Below are 19,547 nucleotides of genomic sequence, written 5' to 3'. Positions count from 1 at the left end.
TATGTTTAAAAAAAAGGCATGGGGTTTGCTTAAACAAGAGCTAGCTGTGTGGAAGAAGTGGCTAATGAATGTAATGGCTGGTGAATGTTAGGCTGCATTAGTAGATGGAAGCATAGCCAAAGGAACTTGAGACCTTGAACTGGAAACCAGTTCCTAGGGCTTTCAGTTGTCTTACTGGTTATTCATTTAGAAGAAGTCAGCTTCCCATTGTTGCTCTAGGTCTGGAAGGCAGAAGCAGCACAAGTTTGTGGATATAGACTTCAGCTTTCCTTCAGCGCTCTAGGGACATAATCAGAAGAATTGCCTTCATCACTGGAGGTCATTCTTACAGGAAGACCAGCTAGGTGGCAGGGCTGTTGAAGAACTTCCTCATAAATGACCTTCACCTCCTTTCTAATCCAGATTCTGTGATAATACAAGTATGATACAATTTTCTCTAAAATATATTTTAAAAAAAAACATTTTGGGCTGGCCCCGTGGCTTAGTGGTTAAGTGTGCGCGCTCCGCTGCTGGCGGCCCAGGTTTGGATCCCAAGCGCGCACCGATGCACCGCTTCTCCGGCCATGCTGAGGTGGCATCCCACATACAGCAACTAGAAGGATGTGCAGCTATGACATAAAACTATCTACTGGGGCTTTAGGGGAAAAAAAAAAAAGGAGGAGGATTGGCAATAGATGTTAGCTCAGAGCCGGTCTTCCTCAGCAAAAAGAGGAGGATTAGCATGGATGTTAGCTCAGGGCTGATCTTCCTCACAAAAAAAAAAAAACAAAACTAACTTGAGTTTCACTGTTTAATAAAGAATTGTTTATTTAAAAAAAAAAAACATTTTATGCCATGAAATATTTGTATTGGTGGATAGCAATGTTTTATCTGTAGTCCTGAAGTCAGGATAAAGTAAGGCAGAAATATAAAAAAGTAAAAGGCTGCCACTTTCCCACATGTAAAGAAATAATGGCTAATGGAGAGATCCACACAGATAAACAACATAACAACAAGGGACGTTGCTCATTCTTGTAGCCCTACAAAGTGCCTGCAACAGAGTTGGTGCTCATGGTAAATAAATGAGAAGGAATTGGAGGTTAAGAATCATCTGTGAATTAAATGAAGCCTTTGGTACTCTGTCCTGGGGCTTGTGCAATAATGCCTCACCTGCAGTGAGCTCTTAGCAAATGTTTTTTTAATTGAAATCTTCCATTTCTGTAATAACATAACCTGTACCCTTAGGCAGAACTTGAATTTGATGTGTTGTTTTGTGTGTGTGTGTGTATGTGCTTGTTTTTCGAGTAGTTGATGGATTTACAACTGAGCGACAGTAACTTTCGTCGACACATCCTGTTGCAGTATCTCATTTTATTCCAATATCTCAAGGGGCAGGTCAAATTCAAAAGGTAAGTTCATATGGGTAGTAAATGATTTATAAACAGCAGCAAAGAGAACTTGCTTCTTGATGTATTTTTCTTACATATGGGGCTCATTTTATGTATAAGGGTCACATCCCTGAAACCTTTCTTTTCCAGCAACATTAGATAATCAGGGGCTTTGGTTAGAGATACCAGACATTAGGATATTTGTTTTAGAGAAAAGATGTTGGATACCTCTGCTGTCAGTGGGAGTCTTTCCTGCTGAGTGCTGGGGCTTCATGAAAGTTCTGAGTGAATTGGTGGGTGCAGATCTCTGCTCTGGACTTCCATCATTCCCTTCTCACCTGGCTCAGACCTTCTCCAAACCTGATTTGCAAACTAAGCCAATAATACTTCTCTCACAAGGTGTGGAGCTGTCTAGGACATTAGAACTGAAAAAAAATAAAGGAAATCTTTGAAGCACTGAGGAGTTCCAGTTTCTTTGGTGTTTCAGAAAACCTAATCAGGACCTCTGCTGTCTCTCTGAACACCTCCACCTGTACCATAGACCATTCCTCTTATCCATAACTGAAGTAGAGTTCTCTGTTACTTGATGGTATTTAGTTAAGTTTGCAAAGCAATTTATGTTGTATTAGTTGTATAAAGAATGTGGCTTTCCTACCTGCTGGTTTTGAATCCCCCTTTTATCACTCACTAGCTGTAATTCAGCCCTTTCAGGCTTGTAATTTTAAGATAACATATAGCAAGCACTCAAAAGTGTTATTTCTTATCCTCCTATCTATTGTGGAGGTTTTAGGAGAAAGATCAAGGACTTTGGAGCCAGACCTAGTTTTGAATTCAAACTTTATGGCCTTGGTCAAATCATTGAGCCTCTGTAGTCTCTCTTTAATATGCACACCTCTTTGTTCTGAGAAGTAAACAAATAATGCATGTAAAGTGCTCAGATCATGGCACATGATAGTCTATCAATATTTATTGGATGGGTATAAAGCATCTAGAACATAGCGAGAGCTGAATTAATGGCAGCTATTAACAATTTGGGTCTGCCTTCAGCCTTCTCGAGGGTTTTGGGTTTTTTATTCTTTGTATTTTGAATGTGTTTTAAAGAAATGTAGTATGCCTTGTCTGAATGTGCATCATGTAGAAGAATGTTAATATTGTCTCATCCCACATTAAACTTATTTTAAGAAGTTTTTGCTCTGTTCATAGTTAATCAGATTGATTAATTGAATGTTTTGTTCTCCTTTATACACCTTCATGTCTTCAATTCTAAGCATCTTATCTTGAGGATGAAGTGCAAAAACTTGATCTTATAATCCTCTCATTTGTGATTATTCTTATCTTGGTAATTTTTGACACTGTTTACAGTATGGCTGACATACCATTACATGCCTTGTGTTTTTTCAAGACAGTATATAAACCTTAGAATTGAATATACAGTGCTGTAACTCAAGCATGTTTTTATTGCTTTGTTCCCCAGTTCAAACTATGTTTTAACTGATGAGCAATCACTCTGGATTGAAGATACTACAAAATCAGTTTATCAAGTAAGTTCAACCTGCAACAAACCCATGATTGAACAAAATGGAAATTTAGAATTTTCTTTGTTTCAGCCCCAAATAGGAAAATAAGGATAAAGTTAAGCTCAGGTACAAGATCACAAACACTTCTTGGTTCTCTGCCTACAAACCACTCCTATGATGCAGAAAGTTGTTGAAAGCTTAGTATATTCTTTCTAATCACAGCTACTATCTGAAAACCCCCCTGATGGAGAAAGATTTTCAAAGATGGTAGAGGTATGTGTACTATATTTACAGTCTTCTTAGCACCAAATAGAATTTCAAAGGCTTCCATTATGCAAATGTAATTTCTTTGTTTTTCCCAGCATATATTAAACACTGAAGAAAACTGGAACTCATGGAAAAATGAAGGTTGCCCAAGTTTTGTGAAAGAAAGGTAAATATATACTCATCTCAAGCAATATGAGAAAGGCGTTTCAAAATATAGTTTGACATGATAATATTTTACATTATGTATAGATGTGTATATGTATTTCATTTTAAAATGTAATTTGAACTCCTATAAGAATACAACCACTTTGAATTACTTCTATTTGAATTTTTTACTTCAAATTTCTTGTCATTAAGTTCTCAGAACAAACTGACATTATTAATTATTGAAAAAAATGCTATATACGCACTCTTTGTAGTTTGTTCCTGGTGTGGCATTTTTGTCTTCTGTCTGATGAGTGTTCTGTAGTAATAGAAAGCTTTCATCTTTTTTTAGGAAAATAATAACTAAATTTTCTTTTACATTAAACACTCTTCCATCTCTGCTGTCCATTTGTAATTCCATTATGTTTTGTTCACCACAGAACATCAGATACCAAGCCAACAAGAATAGTACGGAAGAGAACAGCACCAGAGGACTTCCTAGGGAAAGGACCCAACAAAAAGATTCTGATGGGAAAGTAGGTTAAACTATCTCCATATGTGAGATGTTATTAGTTTTTTTTATATTTTGAAGATGTTACTATAAGAACTCTCCAGTTTTTGTGTTTTTCTAGTTTTTTTGTGTGTTTGGTACGTATTGGTACTAAAGCAAACCACACCCTATCAATCTCTAGGGCCCATTATGTAGGTTCATGCAACTAGACAAATTTCCATTTTGTCTCCTGCTTCCAAAATCCATGGCTCTAGGCTATGCCATTTTCTCCATGTCAGAGACCAAAAACAGTTGCTGTTAGGTTGATCCAGCTCACTTCTAGTTGTTGCAAGTTACCATAATTGTTGAATTTCTTTTACCTTCCAGCTAACTATTCATTGCTTTATACTGGGTTTGAATATTTTTAGGAAAAAGTAATGATTATTGATTATCATTAAATATAGGTTTATATAGAAAATTTGCTAAATACCAAAAATAAATGAAGAAAATTAAAACTCATTCTGTCACCACCCAAAAATCCACTATTTAAGTATTTTTAATGCATATGAGGATGGTGCCCATAAAAAGTGTATTTATTTATGTATCTGTCTATTTTGCAGTGAAGAATTAACAAGGCTTTGGAATCTCTGCCCTGATAATATGGAAGCCTGTAAATCAGAGACAAGGCAAGTTTAAAATGTTTCACCTTAAGTGTTGCTTTCCTCAAATGTTAAGTAGAGCGGAATAGAGCTTTTTGTCAGTTATAAGCAGAGCTCAAAAGAAATTTAAAAGTTTGTTGTGGTTAACTTTGCCACAGCAGAATATGGCTTCCTACCATAAAATACCTAGAAGTGCTGATAAAATAATTTTAGAAATCATAAAAAAATAAGGATTCACAAAAGAAGAGGGAAGTAAAAACCAAAGTATGAACTAATGTGGTTGCTTCTAGCTGGGGAGCAGTGCAGATGATTCCCACTTCTGGGAACCAGGAAAGTGGGTTTTAACAGCCACAAGAGGACAAAAGATAAGGCCTTAGGCCTGCACGAATTTGTAACAGAGTTTGACATACTACACTATCTGTAAAAGAAGGGCAGAGTGGGAGATGGAGGGACTTGCTCGCTGGCGTAGGAAACAAGGAAGCTTGTCCATTTCTACCTGGACAAAGGTAAAGGAAAAAGTATTCCCTGAGAAAGTATAACCACAAGTCTGCTGTAATGCAGTCTTATAGTTTAACTTTATACTAGCAGCAGTAAAAAGGAACCCTCCAAGCTAAGGGAGTGAGCTGAAAAGTCCCAGACTGAGGATATAAAGCTTTCTGCAGCTCATACTTCCAACCTAAGCCACACAAGGATCCTACAAATAAAAGTCTGAATACGTTCACCATCCAAACTTAAAACATTCAAGAAAACAATCTACCATGAATAAGAAGCAACAGAACAAGCAACAGTAGACAGCCTCTTCCGATAATAAAACCATGAAATAAAGGCTTAAAATAAGTGTATTTAAGACAATTAAAGACATAAAAGAAGGAATGGAAAATAAAAGAAAGGAACATGACACTTTCAAAAAGGACCAAGTGAATTTGAAAAATATATTTCTAGCAATAAGAAAATACAGTCATTGAATTACACAATTTACAATTAAGGTTAAACAGCAGACTAGGCACAGGTGAAGTAAGAATTAATGATAAAGAAATCTACCCAGAAAGCAGTACAGTAGGATCAAGAGTTAGAAAATATGAACGAGTAAGAGTGAAGAACCACAGAATGAGGAGGTCCAACAAACATGTAATAAAGAAGGAAATAATAAAGAATGAGAAAGAGGCAGTAATTCAGGAGATAAGGACTGAGAATTGTTCAGAACTGAGAATAGGCATAAATTCCTAGGCTCAAGAAGTACAAGTCTTAAAAGTAGGATAAACAGAATAAATCCGTATCTCTACACATTGTAATAAAGTCACCAGAGAGAAAAACCAGACCACCTGCAGAAGAGCACAATTAAACTGACAAGCAGACTTCAAGAACAAAAAAAAACAGAAGACAGTGGAATGATAGCTTCAAAGTGTTGCAAGTATCAACCCAGAATTGTGTAACAAGTTAAACAGTGGGTCAGTCAAGAGTGATTGAGAAATAAAGTTACTTTCAGACTAAAACTTAAAGTCTACCATCAGCAGTCCTTACTAAAAGAGCTGTCAGAAAGAAATTAAACCCAGAAACAATGAGTAAATCACATGAAGGATTGCTATGCAAAGACATTGGTAAACATGAATAAATCTGATCAGGAACTCACTGTAAGAAACAGTGATCATTACTAATGTGGGAGTTATTTAAAAAGATGAAACTAATATACTTGATAAAAGTGACATGTAACACAAGAAGGAGTGATCAGAATTAAAGAATGTTACAGATGAAGATAGAGATCATGGATAACTTAAGCTTTACTTAAGTAAAGCATGCTTGCTAAATGTGTAAAAGAGAGAAGAAACAAATTGAGGAAAAAAGGAAATATAGAAAATTCAAGTAGTCAAATAAAAGATAGGAGAGGAGAAAAAAGCACATAAGAAACAAGTAAGAGCTTAAAACAGTATAGTTAAAATAAATTCAAATATATAATAACAATAAATGCAAATGGATTTTCTGGTTCAAAGACAGAAATTGGTATTATATTTTAAAAGTCCGTCTGTGTTATTTACGAAAAACACACCTTAAAAAATAAAGATATGGAACAGTTGAAACTGAAAGAATAAAATAAGATGTAAGAGTTATAGTTATATTGATGTCAGACAGAAAAGTCTTAAAGGCTTCTAGAAGGCATTATTGAAAATAAAGACTATCAGGGGCTGTCCCCGTGGCGCAAGCGGTTAGGTGCGCGCGCTCCGCTGCGGCGGCCCACGGTCCACTGGTTCGGATCCCAGGCGCGCACCGATTCACCGCTTATCAAGCCATGCTGTGGCCATGTCCCATACAAAGTAGAGGAAGATGGGCATGTTAGCCCAGGGCCAGTCTTCCTCAGCAAAAAGAGGAGGATTGGCAGATGTTAGCTCAGGGCCGATCTTCCTCACAAAGATAAATAAATAAAGACCGTCGATGCATAAATATGTGGAAAAAATGCATCAGAAATATATAAATGTTCTAAACTTTATTTCCTAAGAATGTAGTCTCAAAAAACAGGATTAGAATGGGAAATTGACCAATCCATCTAGTAGAAGAATTTTGACTCTTAACACTAAGTGTTTTACTAGAATTTTGACACCAAATACTTCCTCAGTATTTAATAAATCAGGTAGGAAAAACTTAGTATTTAGGATTTAATAAGACAATTAACAGGCTTAGTCTTACAGAAAACACAAATTCATTTAAATTATACATGAATAACAAACAAAATACTTTAAAAGCTTTAAAACATTTCTAAATAACTCCTGAATCAAAGAAGAAATCATAATGTAAATTAGAAAACGAACTAAATGCTAATAATAAAGTACTGTATGTTTAAACTGTTGGGATCTAACTTCAATAGAACACAGAAGGAAGTTTATGACCTTAAGTGTTTATAGATTTTAAAAAGTAAAATCTGAAAATTAAGAGTCCAACACTGAGAGAACAGAGTAAACTCAAAGAAAGCAAAATAAAATTAGAAATCAATAAAGTAGCAAACAAATAATAGCATCAACAAAACCAAAAGATTTTTTTTGACTAGGAAAATCAACTGTTAGCAAGATTGATAAATAAAATTGGATTCCTGCCAAATCTATGAGAAAAAGTCAACCCAGTAGAAAATTGGACAAAGGAATAATTTCAGAAGTGAAAACCTTAATAAACCTATGAAAAGATGCTCAACTTCATAGTAACCAGAAGTGCAGATAATAACCACAGCAGGCAGTTTCATAGCCAAGAAATTCAATAATTTAGAAATACCAAGATGTAAGAATTGTGGATAAAAATAATTAGCAAGTGCTGCTGATGGGAGCCTAAAATTGGTACAGCCACTTTGGAAAACAATTTGGTAATAACTGAAAGTTAAAGATGTGCACACCCTAAGTCCTAGCATTTCTGTTCCTAGGTAGGTTGATCCTAAAGTAGTTCTTTTAAAATTTCAAGTTGAGAACACTGATTTGTGAAGTGAATTTAGTAGTTGCAACCAGCCTTCTTTTTTTTTTAGCGCAACATGCTTTTGTGAAACGTTAGCTTTACTTATGTGATACACGTACTTGCATATATGTATGTGTATTGGGTTGCAACAGAAAATGAATTTCTTATCGTGGGTTGCAGTGGAAGTTTGAAGGCAATAGTGTTTAAAGAAAACTATTCATCTGCACAAGGAGACAGATAAGAGTTTGTTTAGCATAGTCATAGCAAAAACCAACTAATTATCAAGAGGAGAATGGATAATTTGTGGCGTGTTCATAGAACGGACTACCATATGTAGGGCATTAGAATAAGGATGAGGACTACTGTATCAAAAAAGGCCTACTTCAGAAAAATCTGTGTTGTAGAAGGGTACAAGCAGGATAGAAAGTTCAAAACAATCTGTATTTAATTTAAAAAAAAACACGGGAATGATAAATACCAAATTCTGGAGAGAGGCTCCCTCTGGGGAGAGAGAACGAGATTAGGGAGAGGCACAGGGGCACTCTTAATTGTATTTGTAGTGTTTGTAGAAGTCTGAAGCAGATATGGCAAAAGCCTGGGATGTTCAATGCATTCGTCCTGATTGCTTGCAATATATAGTAATTTGAAAACTAGCAAATGGTTCCAGACATTTGTGAATGATAGTCCAGTTGGGATTTTAGTGTGAGCCCTGTTTTGTCTAGTGTGATATAATATATAATATGGTATAGTACCACACTGCCCCCTCTTTATTGTCCCCTTTGAGAAGTTTAGTTTTAAGTCATTTATCTCCCTTAAAAATATGAGTTCCTAAGTAATCTAACTGTAACTCAAGTGTGGGTAACTTTAGAATCTTTTATTGCCACCATTTTATGAGTATTTATTATTTACATCATCCTCATTCGTTATTTTTTAATGCCCAGGGAATACATGCCAACTTTGGAGGAATTCTTTGAAGAAGCCATTGAACAGGCAGACCCTGAAAACATGGTTGAAAATGAATATAAGTAAGTAAGGTTTCTCATGAGCTAATTTTCTCCAATATTTTTTCTTAGGAATTGTATATATACTAGAATGCTTAGTAAGGGAAACAGTACATAGTACTTTTCCTCTTAGGTGAGTTTATGTACCAAGTTCACATTAATACACATCCTGATTTCAGTGACCATTCCCACTGACTAACAAGCAAGACTTAGAGTCACACTAGTTTCAAAAAATAAGAAAAATCTCCCTTGAGGTCACATCTCCCTCCAAATCACCTCTTTTCTCTGTTCCCCTTCAAATCACAGTATCTCCCAACAGTTGTTAATTACTGCCTTCATTTCCTCACCTCCCATTCTCTCATCAGCCAATTCCTGCTGGGTGTCTCCCCCTCACTCAAATGGCTCTTGTCAAGGTCCCTTCAGTGTTTGACCTCTAGGCAGCATTCACCAGTTGATCTCTCCCTCCTTAGATAACGTTTTCTTCTCTCAACATCCATCGCACTATACTTTCCTACTGTTTTTCCTTTTGCCTCACTGTGTCTCAGTCTCCATTGCTGGCTCCCCATCCTCTGCCTAACTCTCAAATTTTGGAGTAACTTCAGGACTCAGTCTTAGCTGCTGCTTCATCTAAATCTTCTAGGTGACACCACACAGCCACATGGTTTTCAACGGGTATCATGGCATCGTGATTTAAGGGTCCAATCCCCGGACTCTCTACCACTTACTGGCTAGACTGCTGGGGCTAATTTAACCCCTCTCTGCTTCTTTCCTCATCTGTTAAATAGTAAAAGTACCCATCTCACAGGGTTATTCTGAGGATTAAGATGGTTCACTTTGAACCACGCATTACATGTAATTAGCACTTAGTGAAAAGAGTGCTGTGACTAGAATTGAGTTAGAATTACTGTGACCTCTTAACTAGGGACTTTCTGGTCAATTCTCCATGCATTGGCCTGCAGTCTTTAAATTCACATGGCAAATCTGCTCAAAATCTTCCAGTGACTGCCTATTAAAATTAGGATGAGACCCAAACTCCTTACTGGGGCCTAAAAGACCTCCTTGATCTGCCTCACACCTGCCTCTCCAACTAGGTCTCCTCTTTGCTCCTTTTCTTTCCGCTCTAACCATACCAGCCCTGTTTCTGTTCTTCAACTCAATGGTTTTTCCACTTCGGGACCTTTGTACTTGCTATTCCCTTTGCTTGATACTTCCCCCAGGGTGTTCCCGTGGCTTGCTCTCTCATTTCAGCTCTCATCTCGGATGTTGCCTCAGAGAAGTTTTCCCTGGCCAAGAAGCTCTTTCTCTTTCCCCCTGTAATGCAGTCCTGTTGTATGTATTTCATAGCATGTATCACCATCTGAAATTCTCATTTCTCATGTTTTTCTCATCCTTACCACTGTCTGAAACTGTCTTGTATCTTGTGTGATTATCAATAATGATGCTTGCCAACACATTCCACATGTTAGGTACTTCCTAAGCACTTACCTTATAAACCTCTAAGGTAGAAACTGTTCTTATCTCCATTTAACAGTTAAGGAAATTGAGGCAGAGGGTAAATAATTTACTTTAGTTCTTGGCTAGTAAATGGCAGAGCCAGGAAACTCACTCTGGCCTCAGAGGCCCTGCTTTTAACGGCAGTGTTTTAGTGCCTCGAGTGTTCAGGGTGCACTTACGGACTCCACGACTCCTGAGTGCCCAGCTCAACAAGTGTTTATCAAATGAATGGTTGGTTGATCATTGTTAGATAAGACTAGGTGGATTCATTCTTAAAAGTAACAGTTCTCTAAAATTGGTTTAAGAACTTGAATGGTGTGGATCTCTGGAGAATATGAAAGTTTTTATGTATAACTGACAGGGAATTCTAAAACTGCTTAGAAGATTCAAATTGTTTAAACAGAAATGTGTCAGAGAGGAAGACTCGGAACTGTTTAGCAAAGCCTCGTAGCACGGTGTTAACTTTTAAGAGTCCCCAGTGTCTGGGGGTAGTTTTGCATGTGCCAGCCTGGCTCAAAGGTAATGAGGCTCATTTATAAGGAGACTAAATAAATCAGGTTGCTACTCTAAGAACTTGAGGGGAACTTCCAAATGACTTGCAAAAACTCATAAATGAAATAAATTTGTGCTCTGGATTCTTCTGCAGCTTGCCCATTTCCAGAACATTAGCTTTAGAATTTCTCTGAGGTTTCCATCACCTTAACTGTGTACCACCTATTGCTGTGCTTCATTAGGGAACAGTTCATGGATCCTATTCTTGGCATCACTGTTTACTGTGTTGGCTTAGATGTTTCCCTTTTAGTTTTGGAGCCATTTTTATTCACTGAGGTTGGTATTGAGTGAATTAAAATTTAGGTGTTACATAAACAGAAAACCAAATATTAGTTAAATTAACATGATTGTAACTCAGTTAGATTTAAAAAAATATTCTGAAACTCACACCTGCAGGTGACATTGCCAATATGGATATCAACTCACTAAACATAGTGAACCTATTACGAAGTTATTTTTTTTTCTAAATAACTAGGTGGATGATTTCTGTCCTCAACATACAGCATCTAGCCAGTACCCGACACATACTAATGGACTTTTTAAAATTAAGTAAAATGTATGTAAACTTTTAAAATGTGTTTGCTGCCTGTGAACCTGCCTCTTCAGACTCTGTTGGTTTCCATTATTATTTATAAGTAAACTATATACTGAGAGGTTCTTTAGAAATAGGATCAGAATGAAAAGAATGGTGCCTTCAGCTTCTTACCTTAGAGTATAGAATTTCACATGGTAAATTACATTAACTAGAAGGGAATGTAGAAATAAAAAACTATAAATTACAAGACTGACCTTTTTTTATAGGGCTGTGAACAATTCAAATTATGGTTGGAGAGCCCTGAGACTGTTAGCACGGAGAAGCCCTCACTTCTTTCAGCCAACCAACCAGCAGTTTAAAAGTTTGCCAGAATATCTCGAAAACATGGTAATAAAGCTCGCCAAGGAATTACCAGTAAGTAATATTTTTCATATCCTTTAGTTGACATTATCTTACTTAAAAACTGCTATCACTGTTTGAGCAAAGAGCTGAATTTGGAGTTTATCATGTGAAAAAAAAGTAATGATCCACAAACCTCCAGGTTTTAGAATGAGGAAAAAGTGCATTTGACTATACATTTATAGGAAGTACATTAGTTGATAAAGTAATATAGTTAATTTTTTATACAGCATATAATTTAATATAAGTCCACAATACTTTGGGTAAACTATTATCATTTTTCCTGTTTGCCAATGCATTATATTGTCTTTTATCAAACACAGGATCTAAGGGGTAACAGTAGGCAACTTGGCCTATCTTTCTACTCTGTTCTCTTTTCTAGCACAATTTTCTCATTGTATTACTACAATATGGTAATAACTATACTGTGTGCATAAAACCTAATTAAATTATTCAAAATTTTTTAAGGAGACGGTTGCTCCCCTACTCTTCCCTAAACCATTGTTACTATATGCTAGGTATTTGCAAATCATCTTGCCATACGTTTTACTGGCTCCCTTCTTCTTCCCAGGTCGTGGGCAAGGGGAGTCTTTCCAACTCTCAGGTCTTCCCCGTCCACTCCTTCTCCAGGTTAACACTCGCATTTGTGATCCTTAGCTGACATTCACATTAACACTCTCAGGGTTCAAGTTGTGGACCCTGTACTTCGAATCTCACAACCACTCTTATCTAAACAGTAGCCTTAGTTATCTTTTTCTAGAAGTTGGCATTCTTGTAAACATTCCTCTTACACATTTTAGCCTCCTTCTGAAGAAATAAAAACAGGTGAGGATGAAGATGAGGAAGATAATGATGCTTTACTGAAGGAAAATGAAAGTAAGAATTGAATTTTCTTGGCTATTTTACAAAATTGGAAAAGATTGGGGTTCTTTGTTGAGAGGTACGTTATTTGATCTACTTCTCAACGTCTACCATTTATCTCAGCTGTTTCTTATAGTGAGGAATTGAAAACATTGCTTGACAATAACTTTTAAAATATTACATTTTATACAATAAAATTTGGAAGTGATAGAAGGGAAAGTACTTATATTTGAAGGCAACTCATACCTCTGTTAATTTTTGGGGAGGGAGATAGGGAGGAGCAGCTGCTTTCAGGGGAAGCTTTCATAATTATAATAGAGGCAACAGCTTTAGCTTTGATTATTGATTTCCTAATGATCATGATTATAAGAACGGTATTCAACCCATGAAAAATATGAAAAAGGGGGCCAGCCCTGTGGCCTAGTGGTTAAGTTCAGTGTGCTCCACTTTGGTGGCCCAGGTCCGGTTCCCAGGCGTGGACCTACATCACTCATCAGTGGCCACGCTGTGGTGGTGACCCACATACAAAATAAAGGAAGACTGGCACAGATGTTAGCTCAGGGCAAATCTTCCGCAGCAAAAAAAAAATATGTGTATATATATATATAAAAGAAATTTTTTTACTTTATCTCAGTGGCCCTGTTATCTTCCCAGTTCTGTTGTATACTTTGAATTGGACATGCCCTGGTACTTTGTACATAATTGACATTTCTGTGTTTTCTAGGTCCTGATGTTCAGCGAGACAAACCTGTAACAGGGGAACAAATAGAGGTATTTGCCAACAAACTGGGTGAACAATGGAAGATTCTGGCTCCCTACTTAGAAATGAAAGACTCAGAAATCAGACAGATTGAGTGTGACAGCGAAGACATGAAGATGAGAGCTAAACAGCTACTAGTCGCCTGGCAAGATCAAGAGGGAGTACATGCAACACCCGAGAATCTGATTAACGCACTGAATAAGTCTGGATTAAGTGACCTCGCAGAAAGTCTAACTAATGACAATGAGACAAATAGTTAGCTTATTTCTTCTTTTTTTTTTTATTAAAACTGTGATAAGATTTTGTTACCAAGCAGCATTTGATAAGAGGTCCACTGGTTTTGGTAAACAATAAACATTTTTATAACAGTTGTACAGTTGGCTGGTGCTCCAAGAACAACAGAACACATATTGGCTCTTGATAACTGACCTCGGGGTTTGGCGGGAGGGGGAAGTAGGTTGGGAAAATGGCCAAAATAAAGTAACCTAATGGTCACATAATATATTTTTGTTAAATAAATTAAATGTATTTATAATGAAATCAAGAAGCAATATTTAGAAGCATGGTACTTCCTAAGGAACTATGCCAAATTAGTTTCCTGCATGCTGTTAGCAGTTTTAACTTGCTATTCTGAAAATCCCAGAATAAGACTTTTCTGAAACCATAAGACTGCTCTAGTCTCATTTATGCTTTAAAGCAGAGGATCAGCAAACAATGGTCTGTTCACCACCTGTCTATAAGTAAAATTTTACTGGCACATAGCCATGCTGATTCTTTTAAGTGTTGTCTATGGCTCCTTTCACACTACAACAGCAAAGTTAAGTAGTTGCAATAAAGACTTTATGGCCTGCAAAGCTGAAAATATTTACTATCTGGCCCATTACAGAAAAGGTTTGCCAACCTCCAACTTAAAAAGAAATGGAACCAGCCTTACAAAAATTATTTAACCTCTCAAGTCGTTAAAATAGGGATGCATACCACAGGGGTTATTGTGAAGTTCAAATGAGACGTATGTGAAAGCACCCTATAAACAGCAAAGCACTATGTAGTAATGCCTGGAGAGAGTACCATCTATCTACTTTTCCTATTCCCACATAAGCCTTTCCCCTTAGGGCTCTAAGATTAGGTCATCGTTGTTTTGAAACCTGAAGAGAGGCTACTAGGTGTGTATCACAGGATAAATGTTCTTGCTTGGGCTTAACTTCACTAGCTGGTCCAACAGTGATACAGCACAGCTCTTATACAGAAAGGGCCTTGGTGCTAGTGGCACAGCATATAAGGCACACTCAGGAATCAAGACATTTTCTTGCCAACTCTCCCTTCTCAAAAACCTTATATGCAAGGTTAAATTCTAAAATAGCCTTGTTTAAAACAACACTGGTATAAGTCCAATTTCTTATACTTAAAAAATCTTTGGAATAATGCTTTTTTGGATCAATCAAGTTTTTTTTAATAATGATAATTAAGGAATTACAATTCTAAAATTCTAATTCCATACAAAGTTTACATACTTTGTTCTAAACCTACCTCACCTGATCTAGTATCTACAGCATCCTACAAATCAGAAAATCTGAATTCTAATTGCTAAATTTATGTCCTCAAAATCATTCAGACTAAATACGACAGTGAATTAAAAAATTCTGCAAACTTACAAGCTTCATACCAATATATATAAAAGAATCATTACAATTCTTACGGTCTCATCCTCCCTATTCTATTCTGCACCCTCTCCCAAGGCAGAGGGAGTGCTGATTGCCAATAATTAATTTAGCTGAAGAAGCTATTTACAAAGAAGTTTCCCTGAAATGCTTATTTTATCCACTAGCATTCTCAGATTATATCACATTGTTCAAACTTGAGGAAAATGGCCATTATTCTCCAGGAATCTAACAGTTATCAGTGCTATGCTCTGCAGAGCATTTAAAACAGCATAAGCAAAGGTATGAGATTTCATGATAATCCCCAAAACTTTATTATAAATATCTAACTTGAAAATTAGAGACAAATTAGCTAACATTCAATCCTTTCTCTAATAAGGCTCCTGAAACAAAAATAAGGAACTAATTAGAATGTATTAAAATATAAGAAATCTACCATATTGAAATACCTCATACTCTTGGTATTTCTACCATGACTTTAAAAATCATTGATATTAAATTCTGAGATAGACATTAAGATTTTGAGAATTGACAGGAGAGTAAAAACAAACACCAAGGGAGCCAAGGAGCAGATCTTTTGATAACATTGTTGCATTCAGCATCCAAAGAACTCAATTACTTTTACAATTTTGTATTTCTTTTTAAACAGAATATAATGCTAGCAGGCAAACAAGGTAACATTTTTAAATGGATGCTTAATAACAGCAGAGTAAAACTAACCATCTGCATAAACTGTATAGTATTAAACATATCTGAACTTTAGCCAAGCTCCAACACTCAATAGACAAAAGACTTGAGGTCAAAAGCTGTTAATCCCTTTTTTTGTTGTTTTTTTATTAAATATCCTCATTTTCTAAAAATTAGCAACCAGAGCTTGTCAACATTTTTTTTAGGGTTGATTACTACAAAACCATTACCAAGTTGAATGTACAAACCATAGTACATCAGAGAGACAGTAATAAATGTATAATCAAATGTACTATTATTGATCACAATTTATTTTAAAGTCATGAAAAGCCAGCAACAGTCAGGCTGGACAAATACTTGATTGTACCCATGTCTCCATGGGATGTGGACAGCAGCACTGAGTTACAAAATGAGAGCAACACTTAGTTCCTTTCCACCTTTCTGGCAAAATTTTTGTTAGATAAGGCAAAGGATAGGCAGCTACTGAATTACCGGTGGTTTGAACCATGCAAGAACAACAACGAATAATAGAGAAATAGGTGTGCAATAAACATTTGATTGTTGAATCTTGGGCTGAAAAAGGGAGAAAAATTATCATCACAAAAGGTAATGTTTGAAAGGCATTTCAACTCAGAATTTTTAAAAATTAATGCAAGAAATAAGCTTTTTAAAAATGTCTTTCTGCCATCTTTACACAGGGCAGCACAGTCCAAAGGCAATTTTCTCTTTTCTGTAATTTTTTAGGTTGATACATAGAGTAGTCTGCTTCTGCCCTCTTTTGTTCCACATGAGGGGAAACACATAAAACCACCTAAATATCTTGCTCTAAAGCTCTGGATTATAGAAAGTGATCAACAAATAACATTTACTTCACACCTAAGCATAAATAGCTAAAATGAAGATTACTATTCACTTTCCTCTTCCATTATTTCAACTCTGCGAGGCCCATAGAGTAGAACATAAGCTATATGCCAGTCTCCACCACCAGAAAGCCGCAAGATATCCTCTGGTGTCACAATGCTGACCTTATCATCATCAAACTTAATCCATTCGTCTAAAGAACGAGAAAGGAAAATGAAATTAATATCCTAAACAACTTTGCAGAGTTACATTTCAAAAAAGGTACTGAGTAATTTTATGCACAGCAATATTCTATCTGTCATACCAACAGTTCTCAAAGTGTAGTCCAAGGACTACTCAGGTTCAAGACCATTTCAGTGGTTCTGTGAAGCTTACAGCTATTTTCATACCACTAGTAACCCATTATTTGCTTTTTCCCCCTCATTCTCTCAAGTGCGCTTTGGAATCCTCCAGAAGCTACACAATGGGATAAAGCAACAGACTGAATGCAGAAACAGATAGGAGAATCCAGCTGTCTCCTAGTAAGCCAGACAAAACAGACTTATAAAAATGTAAATCAATATCATTTCTTGCTAATTTTTTTTATTCTGGAAATTATTTTTATCTTTAAATGTTTTATTTATGTTAATATGTAATGGGTTTATTACTGTCAGTTTAAAATGAATTTATTTCTCAGTTTTAATTTCCATTATAGTAAATATTAAGATAAATAATCCTCATGAACAAAAGGTTTTTGGGGGCCGGCCCAGTGGCGTAGCAGTTAAGTTCACACGCTCTGCTTTGACAGCCCTGGGTTCACAGGTTTGGATCCCGGGCACAGACTGACACACCGCTTGTCAAGCCACGCTGTGGCTGCGTCCCATATAAAGTAGAGAAAGATGGGCACAGATGTTAGCCCACGGCCAGTCTTCCTCAGCAAAAAGAGGATTGGCAATGGATGTCAGCTCGGGGGTAGTCTTCCTCACAAAAAAAAAAAAAGAAATGTTTTGGGGGTCCACAATAATTAAGAATGTAAGGGGATCCCGAGACCAAAATGTTTGAGAACCACTGTGCTATCATTATACTAAACAAACTGTTAAAATGACATGTAACAATTGAAAAAAATAGAATCTTTACCTTGTTTCCTCTTCACCCATGATACATAATGACCTGAAGAGCTAGACCTTCCCTGATGTGTTAGCACTGCTTGTAAATCATAGTATCCACAATTATTGGAGCCAATGTCTACAGAAAGACATAAATCCAATTATATTACACAATGAACAGACATTTGCTTGCTCAAGCTAGGTAACAAGCAAGAACAACTCTGAAGTTTAGCCTAGAGAAGTATTATTAGAATACAGTAAAATACCACTGTCCAATCCAAGTTAAGGCTTCATGAAAGATGTTTTAAGAAGGATGATATCATTCACAGAACTATAGGCTAAAAAGTGATTTTTACTATATGTCATATTAAGGTAAATTATACTTCAAGAAACAACATTTTTTCCCATAAGCATGATATCTGAAAAAAGATGTGGCAAGACAGTAATTTTATCTTTTAAAAACACACACACACACAATAACTCAATTGAAAATGAAGATTTCACTTACCATCAGCAAAAGAAAAGGGTTCATACTTAACTTCTTTCTGGGGACTACTCTTTTTGTCACTCTGAGGGGAAAAAATATTTAATTTTAAATCATGATATTGGAATAAAATTTGTATTCTCAATGAGTATTCATTTCCACAACTATTTACTGACTACAGTGCAAAGTACTGACACAAATATTGTCTACCTTACAATTTAATAAAATAACTACACATTAACATAAAACTGTAAACCCAAAGGTCCTACACTTTAATAATATACAATCTTGTATATATAGTATATAGTAACAGACCCTCTGATTATAAGAACCAATTTTAAACCACTAAAGCTAGAGCATACCGGTGAATATAGCAGTACAGATAAACAGTGCTCTTGGGTAGAAAAAGGAAACCCACATCTATAATTCTACCAAAATATTATCAAAACACACATAGGTGAAAAGACAAAAAAGCTGCCTCAAAACAAAAAAAGGCAAGTTGAATACTACAACTAATATTAAATCTACTAAGCCATGGCCACCTGCCACTTCAGCCCAAACGAACAGAAATATTTAATTCAGTAAATATTTACCTATATTAAAAGAGGCATGATTTACTACTTTAGACAAGGATCTTTAGTGGGAACTCCCTGAATCAACCAATTTCAATGTGTAATACAAAAAGATTAAACAACTTATCTAGGCATATGGGCACAAAGTTCTTGAAAACTATAATGGTAATGAAGACAATGCAAGCAGTTTCAAGACAGCCGGAGTGATAAGAGAAAGGATCCGCAACAAAAAATGGCAACTAGGTCAACCCCTTGTTTTTATATATATAATGTAATACCTAGAGCAACCACAAAAAATAGCTATACAAAGAAATACATTTGAAAACATTATAGATAAATCAAACAAGAATTCTAAAAAATGTTCAAGTAACCCACAAGAAGGCAAAAAAGAGAAATGAAAAACAGAACAAACAGCAAAATATTAGATTTAAACACTAACATATCAATAATTACACTGAGTACAAATGGTCTAAATATACCAATAAAAAGACAGGTTAACAGAGCAGATTAAAAAACATGACCCAACTATATGCTGTCTATAATAAACTGTCTTCAAACATAAGAGTATGGGCAAATTTAAAGTAAAAGGACGGAAAAAGATATATCATGCAAACGTTAACAAAAAAAAGCATATTAATAAAAATAAAGGCAATATTAATATCAGATAAAGTAGACTTCAGAGCAAAGAAAATTATCAGGGACAGAGGGACAATGCATAATAATAA

At 35.9% G+C, this 19,547-nt stretch overlaps 2 protein-coding genes across 5 annotated transcripts in view; one reads left to right on the top strand and one right to left on the bottom strand.

Moving 5' to 3' along the window:
* The window catches only part of THOC1 (THO complex subunit 1), a 54,557-nt gene extending 40,714 nt beyond the window's left edge, over positions 1 to 13,843 (top strand). Inside the window, exons 12-21 of one of the 3 annotated variants that reach the window (XM_058556845.1) lie at positions 1,288 to 1,388; positions 2,842 to 2,908; positions 3,107 to 3,157; positions 3,247 to 3,317; positions 3,736 to 3,831; positions 4,406 to 4,471; positions 8,815 to 8,898; positions 11,722 to 11,869; positions 12,655 to 12,730; positions 13,440 to 13,843. In XM_058556845.1, the coding sequence (XP_058412828.1) occupies positions 1,288 to 1,388; positions 2,842 to 2,908; positions 3,107 to 3,157; positions 3,247 to 3,317; positions 3,736 to 3,831; positions 4,406 to 4,471; positions 8,815 to 8,898; positions 11,722 to 11,869; positions 12,655 to 12,730; positions 13,440 to 13,735 (1,056 nt within the window). In that variant the 3' untranslated portion in view covers positions 13,736 to 13,843. The remainder of the gene's footprint in view (positions 1 to 1,287; positions 1,389 to 2,841; positions 2,909 to 3,106; positions 3,158 to 3,246; positions 3,318 to 3,735; positions 3,832 to 4,405; positions 4,472 to 8,814; positions 8,899 to 11,721; positions 11,870 to 12,654; positions 12,731 to 13,439) is intronic. The other 2 variants (XM_058556847.1, XM_058556848.1) reach the window with 2 other exon arrangements.
* Positions 13,737 to 19,547, bottom strand: part of USP14 (ubiquitin specific peptidase 14) — a 47,997-nt gene continuing 42,186 nt past the window's right edge. For both annotated transcript variants that reach the window (XM_058556850.1, XM_058556849.1), the window contains exons 14-16: positions 18,275 to 18,335; positions 17,798 to 17,905; positions 13,737 to 16,874 (exon numbers count right to left, since the gene is read on the bottom strand). In XM_058556850.1, coding sequence (XP_058412833.1) covers positions 16,726 to 16,874; positions 17,798 to 17,905; positions 18,275 to 18,335 — 318 coding nt within the window. In that variant the 3' untranslated portion in view covers positions 13,737 to 16,725. The remainder of the gene's footprint in view (positions 16,875 to 17,797; positions 17,906 to 18,274; positions 18,336 to 19,547) is intronic.

This window comes from Diceros bicornis, chromosome 16 (genome assembly GCF_020826845.1).
Source record: "Diceros bicornis minor isolate mBicDic1 chromosome 16, mDicBic1.mat.cur, whole genome shotgun sequence".
In the NCBI taxonomy this organism is placed as follows: Eukaryota; Metazoa; Chordata; class Mammalia; order Perissodactyla; family Rhinocerotidae; genus Diceros; species Diceros bicornis.
The sequence above is the reverse complement of the archived record's forward strand: the minus strand, read 5'-3'. Positions and strand labels throughout refer to the sequence as shown.